Genomic DNA, 18,714 nt, shown 5'->3' with positions numbered 1-18,714 from the left:
CTCCCCCTGCTTGTGTTCCCTCTCTCACTGTGTCTCTGTCAAATAAATAAATAAATAACATCTTAAAAAAAGAAATGATCATATACTCACTGGACTTAAAAGTGGAGGACATCAGTAAGGTCCTAACAAGGAGGTAAGAAAGGACCACTCAGAGATGAAGAACACAATGAATGAAATTAAAAATAGACCAGCTGGAATAACTAGGAGCTAGAGGAAGCAGAAGAACAGACCAGTGACCTGGAGGACAGTCATGGAAAGTACAGTTGAGCTGGTGAAAGGAAAATAAATGATCCAAGACAAGAACAGATTTAGGGAACGCAGTGGCTCCATCAAGCGTATGAACACCGGCATTCCAGGCATCCCGGAAGGAGAAAAGGGGCAGCAAATTTATGTGAAGAAATAATAGCTGAAAACTTCTAGAATCTGGGAAAGGAAACAAATCCAGATCCAGGAGGCTAAAGAGACGCGTCTCCGATCTCAGGACACCTGCAGATGGAAGGCGAGGGGACGGAGCAGCATTTATCGGGCACATGGACATGAGAAGAGCGCCAGGGTAGCATACTTACATCGGAAAAACACTTCTTCATACAAAGACTGTGACAAGAGACAAAGAAGGACCTCATAATAATAAAGAAGATGATCCAACAAGAAACAACAAGCTGATTGTTTGCGGGGGGTGGGGGGGTGGAATCAACACAACTCTGAAGCCTTTAGCCAGACTCATCAAAAAGAAAACAAGTCAAACAAAATCAGAAATGAAACAGGAAATAATAACCATCACAGAAATACAAAGGACTGTAAGAATACTATAGAAAATTATATGCCAAAAAATTGGAAGAAGTGGAATTCCTAGAAACCTATAACCTCCCAAAACTGAATCAGGAAGAAATAAGGGAATTTGAACAGACCAATTACCAGCAATGGTATTATATCAGTAATAAAAAAAAACCTCTCAACAAATAAAAGTCAGGACCAGACTGCTTCGCAGGTTAATTCTACCAAACTTTAAAGAAAAATTTTATCTGTTCCTCTCAAACTATTTAAAAAAAAAAAAAGAAAGAAAGAAAACTTATAAATTCATTCTATGAGCCCAGCATCACCCAAATACCAAAATCAAAGACACTACGAAAAAGAGAACTACAGGCCAATATCTCTGATGAACACAGATGCAAAAAAAACTCAACAAAATACTAGCAAATCAAATCCAATAATACATTAAACAATCATTCATTACTGTCAAGTGGGATTTATTTCTGGGTTGCCAGAGGTAAAGGGGTATCACCTCTGTGGCTTACTCTCAACTGGTTTTAGGAAAAAGAGGCTGTATATAAAGATAGAATGAGGGCGCCTGGCTGGCTCAGCGGGTTAAGCTTCTGCATTCAGCTCGGGTCATGATCTCAGGGTCCTGGGATCGAGCCCCGCATCAGGCTCTCTGCTTAGCAGGGAGCCTGCTTCCTCCTCTCTCTCTGCCTGCCTCTCTGCCTACTTGTGGTCTGTCAAATTAATAAATAAAATCTTAAAAAAAAAAGAGAGAGAGAGAATGAGACAGGGAAGGTGATACATGTTGGTGATAAAAGAATGGGTGAAGGCTCCATGGCAATTCTTTGACTACTCTTAAAAGGGTCTAAAATTATCTTAAAACAAGAAGTAAAAAAAGTTTTTCCTATCCTGGGTTGATCATTGTCAATACTAACCCCGTGTAGCCACTGTGTAGCAGAGACCTTGACATCTGGGGATTTCGTAAACATGTCTGAGCTGTTCTTCAGGTTATCTAGACACGTAATTTGTAACTGATGAGGGACTGACCCGAATCTTGTTCTGCCGGAGCTAATCACCCTGTACTGAGCCAGTAACTGGCCACGAACCACTCATCTCCCGTCATAACTAGGTTGCTCTACACCTGGGACTGCGTGGAACTATCAGAGAGGAATTTCCAAAAATCCCTTTTAAAAATGGGCATTAAGGGTGCCTGGGTGCCTCAGTGGGTTGGGCCTCTGCCTTCGGCTCAGGTCATGATCTCAGGGTCCTGGGATCGAGTCCCGCATCGGGCTCTCTGCTCAGCAGGGAGCCTGCTTCCCTCTCTCTCTCTCTGCCTCTCTGTCTACTTGTGATCTCTGTCTGTCAAATAAACAAATAAAATCTTAAAAAAAAAGGGGGGCATTAAATGAAAAAATAACTATAAAATGAAAAAAAAGTATAAAAGTGAGTTTGTAGACTGTACATATAGAAAACAAAAATGACCTGATCTTGTATAAAGAGTTCTGTAGCCATACACTGGGAATCTGCAGAGGTCTTTAGAAGTTACCTCTGGAGAATTTCAAGGGTTGGTTTATGCTGCCCAAGAAGCTTTGGTTACTTCTGAACTTTCTAGTAACTACGTATGGGCTTAAAAGCCTCCCAACGGATGCCTAACACACTTAAATGCAAACCCTCATAGGCTCTACAAATTCAACACCATCTCCCATTCGTTTGCTCTGACCTTGCTCCCCACCTGTCTCTGCCGGGCTCACCCTCTCCTGCCCCCACGGCCCTTGTTGTTCCTTGAACAAGCGCAGCCCGTTCCCGCTCCGGTAACTCCCTGTGTGCCCCGCTCTGCTGAAAACACTCTCCCTCCGACCGTCCCGCTTTCTAGCGCCACCTCCTCGGGACACTGCTGAGCGCCAGCTTTAAGACGCGCCTTAGCACACCTCCTGGCAACATCCTGCGTCGGCTTCCTCTTGATGGCCCTTACCACCAAACGTGCTGTGTGTCTGTCTGCCCCTCTCCTTCCCGAGGGCAGACACTCCCTGCCGCATCCCTGGGGCCGAAAGCAGCGCACACTACAGAGCAGGCACCAAAACCCACGTTTACAAGATGAAGGAACAAATGTACTGCACTGATTTTCCCTTTCACATCTTATAAAGAACGTGAAAATGACTAACACCGACTGGGGCTTGGCGATCTCCTTGGAAGCGGTGCATAAGCCGAGATGTAGAGGTAAGCAGAAGCTGGCCAGGCAGGAGAGGTGGGAGCCGAGGACAGCTGGTGGCCTGGAGGAAGCCCGAGGGGGAGGAAATACTGAGGCGACACGACACCCGTGGCGAGGGCGAGGTGGCTGGCTTCAGCGTGGACAGCCCTGCGGGCAAAGGAGTCTGGGTCTTTATTTTAAGGGCAAACATCAGTGAATCATTTCACAGAAAAGTGACCACGAGGTTTGCTGCTTTTACAGACCACTTTCCAGAAGCAAAGAGTGGTCCTGATCAGTGATGACGGGTTCAACCAGGATGGCAGCTGAAGAGACAGAGAACAGATCTTTTAAATGAATGAGGACACAATGGAATACTACAGTGGAATACTATTCAGTCATCAAAAATGAAATCCTGCCACATTCAGCTAAGAGACGTAAGTTAGTCAGAGAAAGACAAATAACCTATGATTTCACTCGTATGTGGGATTTCGCAAACAAAACAGAGGATCAAGGGGAGGGGAAGGAAAGATAAAAATAAGAATCAGAGAGGAAGGCAAACCGTAAGAGACTCTCAGTCATAGGAAACAAACTGAGGGCTGCTGGAGGGGAGGTGGGGGGAGGGCACCTGAGGCAATGACACTGGGTGTTACAGAAGACTGAGGAATCACTGACCTCTACCTCAAACTAATTATTTATTAATTAAATTTAAGTAAAATAAAATTAAAAAAAAAAGATTAATGAGGACACAGAGTCCAAGTGTGCTGAATGCAGTGTAGTGTGCAGATTATTTTCTAGAAATCCTACAGCAAGATATTTTCTGAAAGACCACACTACAATGACAGGAAGAACTCTAGCACCTTAGCATTATATTAATATGAAAAGGCAGCAAAGTGGAGAGTGCAAGTCTTGGGCTCAGATCACAACCGTGATTTTCTAGCACTGTGCCCCTGAGCAAATCACTTCAATTTCCTGAGCCTGTCTGCTCATCTATAAAGTAGGGATAACACGTCCATCTTCACAGTTGTGATTTCACCAAATAAAGCAGCAAACTACCAATGCCGGGAACATGAAAACTAGAGAGGCAGCCTTTCGTCAGCGCGGCCTCACTGTGATCCTGCTTACCGCCACAGCACCGCCTCACTCTGTGATCCCACATCATCACAGCCTCATGGTGTGATCCTGCGGGAACACCGCCTCGTCCTATGATCCTGCACGGATCCTGCATCACCAGAGCCTCACAACACGATCCTGGGGGAGCACCAACTCTTCCTAAGATCCCGCATCACCAGAGCCTCGTGGTGCAATCTTGCAGGAGCAGCACTTCATCCCATGATCCCGCATCACCAGAGCCTCACGGCGCGGTCCTGGAAGAGCAGTCTCTTTGATGGTGTGACCCTCCAAAGAGCATTCCTTCACCGTGTAATACGGTTTTGTCAAACCTTTTCTATGTGTGATTCCATTTTCTGAGAAACATGAGGTAACCATGGCTATAGTTATACTTGTGTTACAACAGGGTCTAAAAGTACTGCCTGAATTTTGAATGAATTAAACATTTTAATTAATTAGGGATGTATATATGTTAAGACTCTTTTTTAAAATCCAATTTTAAAAAAAAGATTTTATTTTTAAGCAATCTCTACTTCCAATGTGAGGCTCGAACCCACAGCCCCAAGACCGAGAGTTGACTGAGCTAGCCAGTCAAACCCATTTTAAAAAAAAATGATCTTCAAAACAAAAATAATCCCTAGATCCTGAAATAATAGTCTCACCTCTTCAAGGGAAGATTCCAAATTCATTCCAAAAGCAACTCCCATTAGTCCAAAGAGAGAAAGAGAGAAGGTTCCCATGGTCAGCTGTAGGTTCAACCTCATCATCACATTCCGGTGGCTGGAGAGAACAGCTTACATCAGAAGGGCCCACTAACTACACACAGGAAATTCATGAAATCATTTATTAAAACCACATACATTAAATCTACACCTTTAGAAAAGGACATCTTTCTATGTAGCATTTATACATGATAATAATGGTATAACTCCTCCCAAAATGACAGTTTTCTTAAAACATTCATCACTTTAGAATTCCTTTGGTTGTTCTACAGGATGCTTTCTCACCTGTCCAGATTGATGAATATGATACTTTGAGAATCATCGATCAATACTCTGAGTTCCCGCGTTGCATTGGAGAGATCCTCGGCCAACCGGTAGTAGTTTTCCAAGAGCAACTCCATCTCTTCTGCATGGTCAATTCCAGCACTGCTCTTTTCACTGCAATTAAGGGTGAACATAATTAGCACAACACAGGCATCACCCATTTGGTACCAAAAACTTTCCGAATCCGTATATAATACTCAACTATGAATGAAAAAGTGGCCTTGGTTTTTTCTTACTGTGACTGAGCTCAATCAGCGAGTGGCTTTATCAAGTGATCCTAAACACTATGAAGAGTAAGCCGAGGGTGCAGGTGCCAGCCCGCAGGCCTGGGCTCACTGTACTTGGGCCCCAGGTCAAGGGATTCTCATGCACATACGCACTACCAGACAAAGGAAAATTCAGAATGTGTAAATGCTGATGAATGAGTGCAGATTAGTGAAAATAAGGCAAAACAAACTAAAAACAAAATAAAAAGCTTTTCCTTTCCAAGGCAGATACATAATGTTATTTTCATATATGGAGAAATATGTTCTTGAGTGATGTTAATAGTCACTTTGTACCCCTTTACTCATACCCCAGCCCCTACCAAGGAGAGTTAGTGGGACTGAAGTGCTCTGTGAAAGAGTTATATCATAGAGCGCATTAGACACAGATTGGCCTAATAAAGCAAACAAGAGTTACAAATGTGTTCAAGTTTCTGCTACTGTATCTGCTATATAACAGCCCTTATAGTCTTAATTTTTCCTTATTAGAATACAGATAAATAATTTCCCAAAATGCTTAAAAAAATCTGTACATGTTGTGGTGAAACTGTATACATTACAGAGGTGTCTAATATTTGTCTACAAAGAATAAAAATGAAATATTCTGAGTACTTAAAAAATAAACATTTAACTTGATATGCATAAGAATAAATAATTTCTAATTCTGTAAGAGATAAAGTTTTCTAAGATGGTCCTTTTTTTTTTTTTTAACGATTATTTATTTATTTATTTGACAGAGAGAGAGAGAGAGAGAGACAGAGATCACAAGTAGGCAGAGAGACAGGCAGAGCGTGGTGGCAGGGGTGGGAAAGCAGGCTCCCTGCTGAGCAGAGAGCCCGATGTGGGGCTCCATCCCAGGACCCTGAGATCATGACCTGAGCCAAAGGCAGAGGCTTAACCCACTGAGCCCCCCAGGCGCCCCTAAGATGAGCCTTTTCTAGATCAGATCCAAGTTCCAGAATATATGTTCGTGTCCTGTCTCCCTTTACCCCTCTTTCCCTGCCCCATGTGAGTATCTTTCCCTCTCTTCCACCGTACTCCCCAGGCCAAGTTATTCGGGAAGATGTGTCAGCCACTCTGGGGGTCAGGCCCTTGAAGATAAAGGTAATGATGTGTTTGTGTTCATCACAGCCCAGTGCAGTGCTATGTACACAGCGGACATTCAATATATCCTCATTACACTAAACATGCATATAGGGAAATAGTGAAACAACTGAGGATAAAAAGTGCCTGTATTCTCTACTCTGGAGAAAATGTTACGTCTCTAAGAAGAACCATCCTGAAGAAGACAGAAGACTGATCCTAACAAGACCGGTGACAAAGCAGGACTCCAGACTTACAAGACTTGTGGGTCACTCCACTTCGTGAGACAGAGCTCCTCCAACAACTCCTCTTCATCCAAAATCTCCAACATGGATTCTTTGAAAATTTTAATATCTGTTTCTAACTCTGACAGACTATAAGAGTAGTTGTATAGAAATGATCAATAACATTAACTTATAAACACTTTTCCCTATTAAAAAACGTACCTTTTTAAAGTATCTTATCAAGTAGACCCACTTATACATTAATGGTAAACACCGACTTGTAAAATAAATTTTTGATATCCACCATGCACATCAAGAATCAATTTCCATCCAGAAATAAATTAAAGACCCTGATATAACATTTCATGCAAAAACAGCTTTTCCACAATCATAAGTCTATGTGCCCTTTTTAGCTCAACTTCTCACCGAGGCTACCTTCCGACTTCAAGGCACAGAAAGAAAACCATTACCATTAGCAAAACTAGTCGGTATTTATTTTTTATTTTTTTTAAAGATTTATTTATTTGACAGACAGAGATTACAAGTAGGCAGATAGGCAGCCAGAGAGAAGAGGAAGCAAGCTCCCCGCTGAGCAGAGAGCTCAATGTGGGGCTGGTCAGGACCCGAGCTGAAGGCAGAGGCTTTAACCCACTGAGCCACCCAGCCGCACCTACTAGTTGGTTTTTTTTTTTTAATTTATTTATTTGACAGACAGAAATCACAAGCAGACAGAGAGGCAAGCAGGGGGTGGGAGGAAGCAGGCTCTCCGCCGAGCAGAGAGCCCCACGCGGGGCTCAATCCCAAGACCCCGGGATCATGACCTGAGCCAAAGGCAGAGGCTTTAACCCACTGAGCCACCCAGGCGCCCCTAGTTGGTATTTTTCAAAACAGGGAATAATCACACTGATTTTGTATCTGAATTAATGCTATACATTTTCTATTAGGACTACTGAAAGAGAAGCTTAAGATATTTTTGTCTACCTCCCAAATACATAGATCACCCATATTTACCTTTTGCCATTTTGTAGTAAGATGTGCAATTTGCTTCTGTCTACAGAAGAATGTTTGGGATCCACTAAAGCTTCCAATGTCTCAAGGATCAGTGGCTGCAAAATGCTAAGTTTCCCCTGAAGAGTGCTGATCTAGATAACAACATGACCTTTCATAAGAATCAAAACAATCTTCTTAGAATACTCAGGATCAGTGAATCCTCTGATTAAACACAGAAATCTGTAATAGCTTGGCAGGCTGGTAACGTTTCAGAACATGGTCACTGCTAGAATGCCCATTTCAAATGATTCATAACCTAGATCTACCAGGTTAAAAGATAACCATGCATGTTACCAGGCTTGCATTTGGTTGATAGGGAATTAACTCTCCTAAGAGTCTTCCCCCACAAACATTTATAATGAAAGGAATGCAAGGCTGATTAAAACCTGCCATTTATGTTAAAACACATACTTTGCATTTGGTAAACAATACCCACGTTCTTCGTACACAGAACACAGTTCAAAATTCCCATGAAAAAGATTCTTCCAAAACCCAACACATAACTTGGGACTTGAAAAATAAACCAGTGTCAAGTCAAAAGTATACTATTTATTGTTCAGGCATTCAGCAGGAAAGCATTGATACAGGCTATACCTGTTGTTAAAATATTGAAATATTCCCGTACCAGCTGGCAAACAGCATAACAGAATTAAGCAGTTAATTAGTAAAATAAACGAATGGCATAAAAGCCAGCACGCACTACTTATCTCAGCCTGAGCTCCTGAGAGCTCAGCCCACGTAGCCCGCCACTCACCCCTGGCTGCACCGTCTCCTTTCCCTCCCCTGCATTCTCCCTGTCTGGTAACCGTGCCCCAGCCGGTCACCATCTATCTCCTGGGCTGGTACTAGCCAGCGCTCCTGCCTCACGAACCTGAGCGAGTAGGGGATGTAGCCATTTCCTACTCCCTCGGTACAGCAGAGGAGACAAAGGAGAAGGGTCCGGGTCCATCCAGTCTCACCCCTGCACGTCTCTTCGCCTCCCTCGCTCCCTCTCTCCCTCCCTCCCTCCACTCAGCGCGCTCTAGACCCACCGCTGCAGGCAGCCAGCTCCTGAACAGCACTGCACTGGCCACTGGGGGATAAGAAAAGACAATGAACCATTTGTGGGGCCAGGAGGGCAGTGACCACTGTTGTTTGGGACCTGATAGGGTCCCTAGACACCCAGGAATGACCTACATAATAGGGGAATCATTGGAAAAATTCTCCCTGGTTCCTATGTCACAGTAGGTCTCAAACCGTGGCATCGTGCAGCAGCCTCCAAGGACGGTACCCACCAACCAGAGTGACGGGGAAAGTAGGAGAATGATTTGAGCTCTGTTCACCGGATGTATGCAGTTTTACAATATACACTTTAGTTGCAGAATAATAGAGAATATTTAAAACTTTTTTGATATGATGTTAAGTATTTTGAATTATCACCCCTCAAATATAATTATCAAAATTATACAAAGGATGGCCAACTTAAAATGTGCTTAACTGAATGTCATAATAGGACTCTCAAAGAAACTCTATAAACTGTCCCTAGAGACCTCAGATCTATTTGATTGGATAGTACAGCTTAAGAATTAAGTACTTTCTCCACACAGGACCCTTTTCGTTCAGAGGCAGGGTGTGGTTAGGAATGATGTCATTGAAACAATACCACTTGTCTTCCTACTCAGTAGTATTTTAAAACAAGAAAAAATTTAAGAAGCAAAATAAAAATAGGCTTACCCAATATTGTAGGAGTGCTTCTATAGCCCTAAACTCAAAAGGTAAAGGGTATGTGACAAGTTGTCCTTCTCCAGCCAACTGAGAAGGGAGTTCCCGGAAGAGCCATTGCTCTAAATTTAAATTACGATAATCTAATATCAGAAGACACTCTGGAGTTATCACAGCTTTCAAGTACTGTAAAAAAAAAAATTATACATAGGTACAGACATGCACACTTACATGCATATAAGGGAAAGAATAACATTCATAAAATAGGATTTGGATTAACCCTATTTGGATTAGGTTCTGGATTAACCCTAAACCAAATCACTATTAAAAGAAAAAAGAGGGGCACCTGGGTGGCTCAGTAGGTTAAAGCCTCTGCCTTCGGCTCAGGTCATGATCCCAGGGTCCTGGGATCAAGCCCCGAATTGGGCTCTCTGCTCAGTGGGGAGCCTGCTTCCTCCTCTCTCTCTCTGCCTACTTGTGATCTCTGTCTGTCAAATAAAATCTTATAAAAAAAAAAAAAAAAGAAAAGAAAGAAAAAGAAAAACAGATATTTTTAAAAGAAAGGAAGCCTAAAATATATGTACTTCTACCTCACTCTCAACACAACTATATATCAAGACTACAAATCAAGACTTCCAGGATATCAAGAGATACCCAGGATAATCAGGAGAATAAGAGGGAACAAAGAAAATAAGACAAGGTATTCTTTTTTCTTAAGATTTTATTTATTTATTTATTAGAGAGCACAAGTAGGCAGAGCAGCAGGCAGAGGGAGAGGGAGAAGCAGGCTCTTCGCTGATTGGGGAGCCCAATGCGGGGCTCAATCCCAGGATCCTGGGATCTTGACTTGAGCTGAAGGCAGCTGCTTAACTGACTGAGCCACCCAGATGTCCCAAGATAAGGTATTCTTAAGCCATATATTTGATAGACTTTTAGAAAAGATTTAGTTTAATCATGATTACTTTGGCTGAAATGTAAAAGTGGCCTTTTTAAACTGTCACCAAAACATATTAAGCTAATCTGAAATTATAAAGACAAAACATAGCCTTAGTACTCTAATTTAGAGAGCAAGAAATTAGAAATTTATACTAAAGACTGGCATTATTTAAGTTAGAAGAGTAGCCTGTGGCCACTGTATTAGTGATATAAAAATTAGAAATTATTCACATTTTTCCACAAGATATTATGAAAATTTTTAAAACACAGAAGTTGAATAATTACCCAGTGAACACCTATAAACATATCATTAAGACTGTACAAATAACATTCCTCTAAATTTGCTTTATCACACACTTCTCCATTCATCAAAGAGATAATTTTTTAAAAAATGATGAGGGGAAATAAAAAAAAATATTTTAATTCCAATATACTTCACAGAGTGTTGTGTCAGTTTCAGGGGTACAATACGGTGATTCAACACCTCATACATCACTCAATGCTCATCACAAGTGCTCCCCTTCATGCCCATCACCTGTTTCCCCCCTCCCGTCCCCACCTCTCCTCTGGTAATCATCTGTCTGATCTCTAGAATGAAGAGTTTATTTCTGCCTGTGCTCTCGTCTAGGATTTTTATGGTTTCAGGTCTCACATTTAGGTCTTAATCCATTTTAAGTTTATTTTTGTGTATGGTATAAAAAAGTGACCCAGTTTCATTCTTTGGGATGAGGCTGTCCAGTTTTCCCAGCACCATTTATTGAAGAGACTGCCTTTTTCCCATTGCATATTCTTGCCTATTGTCAAGATTAATTGACCATATAAACATGGGTTTGTTTCTGGGTTTTCTATTCTATTTCTGATCTGTATGTCTATTTTGTATAATTCCCAAACTATTTTGACTACTACAGCTTTGCAATAGATCTTAAAATCTGGGATTGTGATGCCACCAGCTTTGTTCTTCTTTTTTAAGACTGCTTTGGCTATTTGGGGTCTTTTGTGGTTCCATACAACTTTTAGAATATTGTTCTAGTTTTGTGAAAAATGCTGTTGGTGGGAGGAAAAGATGGTGGTGGAGTAGGACACTAGGCTTGCCTCCTCCCACCAGTACAACTTAGGTAACTATGAGACCATCCTAAATACCCCAGAAATTAATCTGATGGCTGGCAGATCAAACTCCACAACTAAAGGAGAGGCGAGACCACAAAAAAGAAGACAGGAAGTATGGAGATGCAATTTGTGCCTGCTGTGGTGGGGAGGGAGCCATGGTCTTGGGGAAGGACAAGAGGCAAACTAGCACGAGACGCATGGGGAAAACAAATTCCACAGCAATTTTCAATTTTCAAGTGGTTTGAAAAGCAGGAAAGCCTGAATTTTGTGAGTTAAAGCCTGGGGTTTTTTAAAGGTCAGCATGCTTGGAACACAGAGGACAGTAGGGCAGCTCCTGGAGAAACGGCAGGGCAAGCAGCAATCTGAACAGCACCTGGGGCGCACAGTGGGGAAATGTTAGCTGCTCATCTTGGAAAGTGCCCCAGAGAGGTAGCATTCATGGAGAGACCACTCAAGGGACAAAGGAACAGATAGACACCACTTCTCTCCCCTGCCCCTCAGCAGAAACACTGAGCTGCCTGCAGAAACCAGCCTAGCAGCAACCCTCATTACCTAACTTGCTTACACCAAGTCTCACCACGCCACACGCTGGAGGAACGGTCATCTCAGTCCTGCCTTTCTCACTCCCAGCACAGCAGGCTCCCTACCTCAGAAGACCAACCCCAACCCCTGCTCATCCCGCATTTCCTGACCCAGGAGTTTTACAAGGCCCTGGTTTCCATGGCAGTGGCAAGAGCTCTCATTTCACAAGCAGACCAGAGCATACCTAGTTAAAATGTGCCACATTCAGGCCAGAGACTAAACACTGTCCACAACAGGCAAAGAAAGCCTCTCTAGATGACTGGCCTGAAGGATAAAGTGGCCAGGACACAACAGCAGAGCTCTGCCAGCACACACTGGAGATACTTGCAGAAGTGCCAGGCTCTGGGAAACAGGGGGCACTATATTTCAGGGCACTATAGGACCTCTTTTTCATAAGGCCATTATCTTTAAGAGCAGGAGAAATAAATGACTTTGCTAACATGCAGAGATAAGGCACAGAGACTCTGACAAAATGAGAAGTCAGAGGAATTTACCCCAAATGGAAGAACAGGACAATGCCACAGCCAGAGATCTAAGCAAAACAGATATAAGTAATATGCCTGATGTAAATTTAAAATGATGATCAAAAGGATACTCAATGAACTTGAGAAAAGAGTGAAGAATATCCATGAGATCCTTAATGAAATGAAGAATAATAAAGAGATAAAGGGACCAATAAATGAAATGAGAAACATTTTGCTTGACGGAACGAAGAGAAGCCAGGAAGAAGCAGAGGAATGAGTTAATGACCTAGAAAACAGAGTAATGTGATCAAGCTGAACTAAAAAGAGGAAAAAGAATTATGCATCAGGAGAACACTTATGGAACTCAGTGACTACCAAATGTAATAACATTCACCTTGTAGGAGTCCCAGAAGACAGAGAAAAGAGAGTAGAGAATTTACTTGCTGAAGTAATAGCTGAAAACTTTCCTAATCTGGGGAATGAAACAGATACTCAGATTCAGGATACAAAGAACTCCCAACAAAATCAACAAAGGCACAACCACACCAAGACATATTGTAATTAAAATGGCAAAATATAGTGATAAAGAAAAAAATATAAAAAGCAGCAAGACAAAGATGATGGTAACATACAAAGGAAACCCCATAAAGTTATCAGATTTTTCAGCAGAAACTTTCCAAGACAAAGGGGTGGCATGATATATTCAAAGTTCTAGATGGGGAAAACCTGAAGCCAAAAATACTTTATCCAGAAATGCTATCATTCAGAAAAGGAGAGCAAGAGTTTCCCAGAGAAACAAAAACTAAAGGAGTTCATGACAAATAAACCAGCCCTGTAAAAAATATTAAAGGGGAATCTCTGAGTGCAAAAGGAAAGACTAAATAAAAATGACACTATAAAGTTTAGAAACACAAAAGCAGTAAAAATGAACATATGTGTAAAAAAAAAAATCAGTCAAGGAACTCACAAATTGAAAGGATGAAAAGTAAGATCCCATATACCTAAATCAAGGTTGGGGGGTGCAGGGAGAATGGTTCCAAACTTAAATGACTATCAACTTCATAAAGACTGCAATAGGTATAAGACGTTATGTACAAACATAATGATGACCACATATCAAAACCAATTATAGATATGTAAAAAAAAAAATAAAGAGAGGACTCCAAGTATATCACTAAAGACACCCAGCAAACTATGAAAAAAGACAAGGATCAGAGAAAATCCTGAGAAACAACCTCAAAACAAGTAATAAAGTGGCATAAGTACATTTCTTCCAAATTACTTTGAATGTAAGTGGACTAAACATTCTAATAAAAAGACATAGGTTATTAGATTAAAAAAAAAAAAAGATCTATTGGCTGCTTACAAGAGACTCATTTTAGACCTAGACACAGACTGAAAGTGAGGGGATGGAGAAGCATCTTTTATGCAAATGGAAAAGAAAGCCAGAGTAGCAATAACTTATATGGGACAAAACGACTTTAAAACAAAGACTAGATTCCGAACACCTAAAAATCCAACAGGAGATGGAAGAAAAGAAAAGCAGCAATTCCGGAAACAGACAATTGACCACTTTCTGAAAGGTAGGACCTGCAGAGAAGTGAATCCAAAGTGATGGGAAGATAGACTGCAGGGGGAGGGGCCGGCTCCGAGCAAGTGGCAGAGCAACGGCGCACAAAATCAGAACTTTTAAAAGTCTGCTCCACTAGAAAGACAACTACCATATGATCTCCCTGATATGAGGAAGTGGAGATGCAACGTGGAGGGCTTGGCGGGGGGGCAGGGGGTGTAGGAAAAGAATAAATGAAACAAGATGGGATTGGGAGGGAGACAAACCATAAGAGATTCTTAATCTTGCAGAACAAACAGGGTTGCTGGGGGGGGGGGGGGGGGGGGGGGGGGGGGGGGGGGGGGGGGGGGGTGGCGGGGTTATGGACGTTGCGGGGGGTGTGTGCTGTGGTGAGTGCTGTGAAGTGTGTAAACCTGGCAATTCACAGACCTGTACCCCTAGGGCTAAAAATACATTATATGTTTATAAAAAAAATAAAGAAATTAAAAAAAAAAGTCTGCTCCACTGAGGGACAACGCTCCAGAGACTAGGCCAGGGTGGAGCCCATGTGGGGACAGTGTGGTCTCAGGTCTTGCGGGGCCACAGAAGGATCGGGGGTGCCTGAGTGTCACAGAGCTTGCAGGTATTAGAGCAGGGAAGCCGGCTACAGAGATGGAGCCAAGGAGTGGGCGCTCAACTCAGGGTACCTTAAACTGTGATCCATGGCACAGTCACGCTACTGCTCTGAGCAGAGACCCCACAAGTGGCAGATTGGGGACACCCCCCTGGAAGAGCAGCAGTGATCTGCTGGGTTTGGAGACTCCAGGCAGGGCTGTATGCCAGAGACAGAGACACTTGGTCACAGGCTGGGTGAGCTCGGAGTGTGGCCGGAGGCCAGGGAGACAGGAGTGATTGAGCGCTTTGCTCTAAGGGTGCACTCAGGAGTGGGGCCCCGAGCTCTCAGCTCCTCCGGGCCAGAGACTGGGAGGCCACCATTTTCATTCCCATCCTTGGGAACTCTATGGAAAGCATTCAGGGAACAAAAGCTCCTGAAATTGAAACCAAGCAGATTACTTAGCGCCGTCCCTGGCAAAGGTGGTGCAATTCTGCCTCGGACAAAGACACTTGAGAATCACTACAACAGGCCCCTCCCCCAGAAGATCAGCAAGAAATCCAGCCAAGACCAAGTTCACTCATCAAGGAGAACAGTGGAATTCCAGAGGAGGAGGAAGCCAAGCATGGAATTTATGGCTTTCTCCCCATGGTTCTTTAGTCTTGCATAGTTAATTAATTTTTAAAAATTTTTAAATTCTAATTTTTTAAACTTTTACTCTTTCCTCTTTTAACATTTTTTAACTAGTTTATCTTAATAATATCTGTCATTAAAAAATATTTTTGAACTTTCATTATTATAGTAAGATTTTATCCTTCATTGTATCTAAATTATTTTTTGTATACACATAGGGCTTTTTCTTCTAAAAAAAGTTTGGGATATTTTTTTTTTAAGATTTTATTTTTTTATTTATTTGACAGAGAAAGGGAGATCACTAGTAGGCAGAGAGGCAGGAGGAGATAGAGGGGGAAGCAGGCTCCCCTCTAAGCACAGAGCCCAATGCAGGACTCTATCCCAGGACCCTGAGATCATGACCTGAGCTGAAGGCAGAGGATTAACCCACTGAGCCACTCAGGCACCCCTGGGATACAACTTCTAATAGATCAAAATATACCCCTAAACCTAGCACAGGGCTTTGTTCTAGTCTCCAGCCTGAGCAAATTCTCTCCACTTTTTTTCTTTCTTTTCCCAACCAACTTATCAACTCCTTTTTTAGAATTTTTTTAAAAAAATTATTATTACTATTTTTTAAAGATTTTATTTATTTGACACAGAGAGAGAGATCACAAGTAGGCAGAGAGGCAGACAGAGGGAGAGGGAGAAACAGGTTCCCCGATCAGCAGAGAGCCTGATGCGGGGCACGATCCCAGGATCTTGAGATCATGACCAAAGCTGAAGGCAGAGGCTTAACCCACTGAGCCACCCAGGCACCCCTAAAATTTTCATCTTTATAGTCATATTCCATCCCTTCATCGCATTTACCCTTTTGCGTGTGCATGTGTGTGTGTGTGTGTGTGTGTGTATAAAAGTTTTTTCTTTAAAATTATGGGGAGTAGTTTCTTCTAAGAGACCAAATGCTCCCCAGATTAAGTGGGTGGCTCTGTTCTATTCACCTATCTAATATATACATTTTCTTTTCTTTTCTTTCTTTTTCCTTTTTCTTTTTATTCCAAACTTCTTTTTACCCCTTTCTTCATCCCCATGATTTGTGGTCTCTTCTGATTTGGTTAACACACATTTTCCTGGGGTCTTTGTCACCCTTTCAGTATTTTATTCTCTCCTTCATGTATTCTTATCTGGATAAAATGACAAGGTGGGAAAAACTCACCACAGAAAAAAGAATAAGAGGCAGTACTGATGGCTAGGGACCTCGTCAATAGGGACCCTGGTAATACGTCAGATCTAGTGTTCAGAATGACAATTCTCAAGGTGCAACCTGGGCTTGAAAAAGGCATGGAAGATATCAGAGAAACCCTTTCTGGAGAAATAAAAGAACTAAAATCTAACCAAGCGGAACTAAAAAAAGCTATTAATGAGGTGCAGTAAAAAATGGGTGCTCTTACTGCTAGGATAAATGAGGCAGAAAAGAGAATAAGGGATACAGAAGACCAAATGACAGAGAATAAAGAAGCTGAGCAAAAGAGAAACAAACAACTACTGGACCACGAAGGGAGAATTCAAGAGATAAAGTGATTCCATAAGACAAAACAACATTAGAATAATTGAGATTCCAGAAGAAGAAGAAAGAGAGAAAGGAGCAGAAGGTATATTGGAACGAATGATTGTAGAGAATTTCCCTAATATGGCAAAGGTAACAAGCATCAAAATCCGGGAGGCACAGAGAACCCCTCTCAAAATCAGTAAGAATAGGTCTACACCCCGTCATCTAATAGTAAAATTTACAAGTCTTAGTAACAAAGAGAAAATTCTGAAAGCAGCCTGGGACAAGAAGTCTGTAACATACAATGGTAAAAATATGAGATTGGCAGCAGGCTTATCCAGAGAGACCTGGCAGGCCAGAAAGAACTGGCATGATATATTCAGAACACTAAACAAGAACATGCAGCCAAGAATACTATATCCAGCTAGGCTATCATTGAAAATAGAAGGAGAGATAAAAAGGTTCCAGGACAAACAAAAACTGAAAGAATTTGGAAACACCAAACCAGCTCTATAGGAAATATTGAAAGGGGTCCTCTAAGCAAAGAGAGAGCCTAAAATATATATATATTTAATATATATACAGAGACAATATACAGTAATAGTCACCTTACAGGCAATACAATGGCACTAAATTCATGTATCTCAATAGTTACCCTGAATGTAAATAGGCTAAATGCTCCAATCAAAAGACAAAGGGTATCAGAATGGATTAAAAAAACAAAACCCATCAATATACTGTCTACAAGAAACTCATTTTAGACCCAAAGACATCTCCAGATTTAAAGTGAGGAGGTGGAAAACAATTTACCATGCTAATGGACATCAAAAGAAAGCTGGTGTGGCAATCCTTATATCAGATCAATTAGATTTTAAGCCAAAGACTGTAATAAGAGATGGGGAAGGAACACTTTTTCATACTCAAAGGGTCTGTCCAACAAGAAGAGCTAACAATTTTAAATATCAATGCCCCAACATGGGAATACCCAACTATATACACCACTTAACAAAATCAAACAAACATATCAACAATAATACAATAGTAGTATGGGACTTTAATGCTCCCCTCATTGAAATGGACAGATCATCCAAGCAAAAGATTAACAAGGAAATAGAGGCCTTAAATGACATACTGGACCAGATGGAAATCACAGATATATTCAGAACATTCCATCCCAAAGCAATAGAATACACATTCTTCTCTAGTACACATGGAACATTCTCCAGAACAGATCACATCCTGGGTCACAAATTAGGTCTCAACCGGTACCTAAACCGGTACCTAAACTGGGACTATTCCCTGCATATTTTCAGACCACAATGCTCTGAAGATAGAACTCAATCACAAGAGGAAATTTGGAAAGAACCCAAATATATGGAGACTAAAGAGCATCTTTCTAGAGAATGAATGGATCAACCAGGAAATTAAAGAAAAATTGAAAAAAATTCACGGAAACAAATGATAATGAAAACACAATGGTTCAAAATCTGTGGGACACAGCAAAGGCAGTCATGAGAGGAAAATATAAAGTGATACAAGTCTTTCTCAAGAAACAAGAAAGGTCTCGGGCGCCTGGGTGGCTCAGTGGGTTAAGCCTCTGCCTTCAGCTCAGGTCATGATCTCAGGGTCCTGGGATTGAGCCCTGCATCGGGCTCTCTGCTCAGCAGGGAGCCTGCTTCCTCCTCTCTCTCTCTCTTTCTGCCTGCCTCTCTACCTACTTGTGATCTCTGTCAAATAAAAAAATAAAATCTTAAAAAAAAATAATAGAACAAATCAATGAAACTAGAAGCTGGTTCTTTGAAAGAATTAATAAGATCGATAAACCTCTGGCCAGACTTTTTTTTTTTTTAAGATTATTTATTTATTTATTTATTTGACAGA

General features: G+C 41.6%; 1 protein-coding gene across 2 annotated transcripts in view; it reads right to left on the bottom strand.

Moving 5' to 3' along the window:
* The window catches only part of MRS2 (magnesium transporter MRS2), a 39,818-nt gene that overhangs the window by 5,486 nt on the left and 15,618 nt on the right, over positions 1-18,714 (bottom strand). For both annotated transcript variants that reach the window (XM_059399551.1, XM_059399552.1), the window contains exons 5-9: positions 9,434-9,607; positions 7,682-7,812; positions 6,704-6,820; positions 5,062-5,214; positions 4,717-4,834 (exon numbers count right to left, since the gene is read on the bottom strand). In XM_059399551.1, the coding sequence (XP_059255534.1) occupies positions 4,717-4,834; positions 5,062-5,214; positions 6,704-6,820; positions 7,682-7,812; positions 9,434-9,607 (693 nt within the window). The remainder of the gene's footprint in view (positions 1-4,716; positions 4,835-5,061; positions 5,215-6,703; positions 6,821-7,681; positions 7,813-9,433; positions 9,608-18,714) is intronic.

This window comes from Mustela nigripes, chromosome 5 (genome assembly GCF_022355385.1).
Source record: "Mustela nigripes isolate SB6536 chromosome 5, MUSNIG.SB6536, whole genome shotgun sequence".
NCBI lineage: Eukaryota > Metazoa > Chordata > Mammalia > Carnivora > Mustelidae > Mustela > Mustela nigripes.
This window is presented reverse-complemented; position numbering and strand designations above follow the sequence as displayed.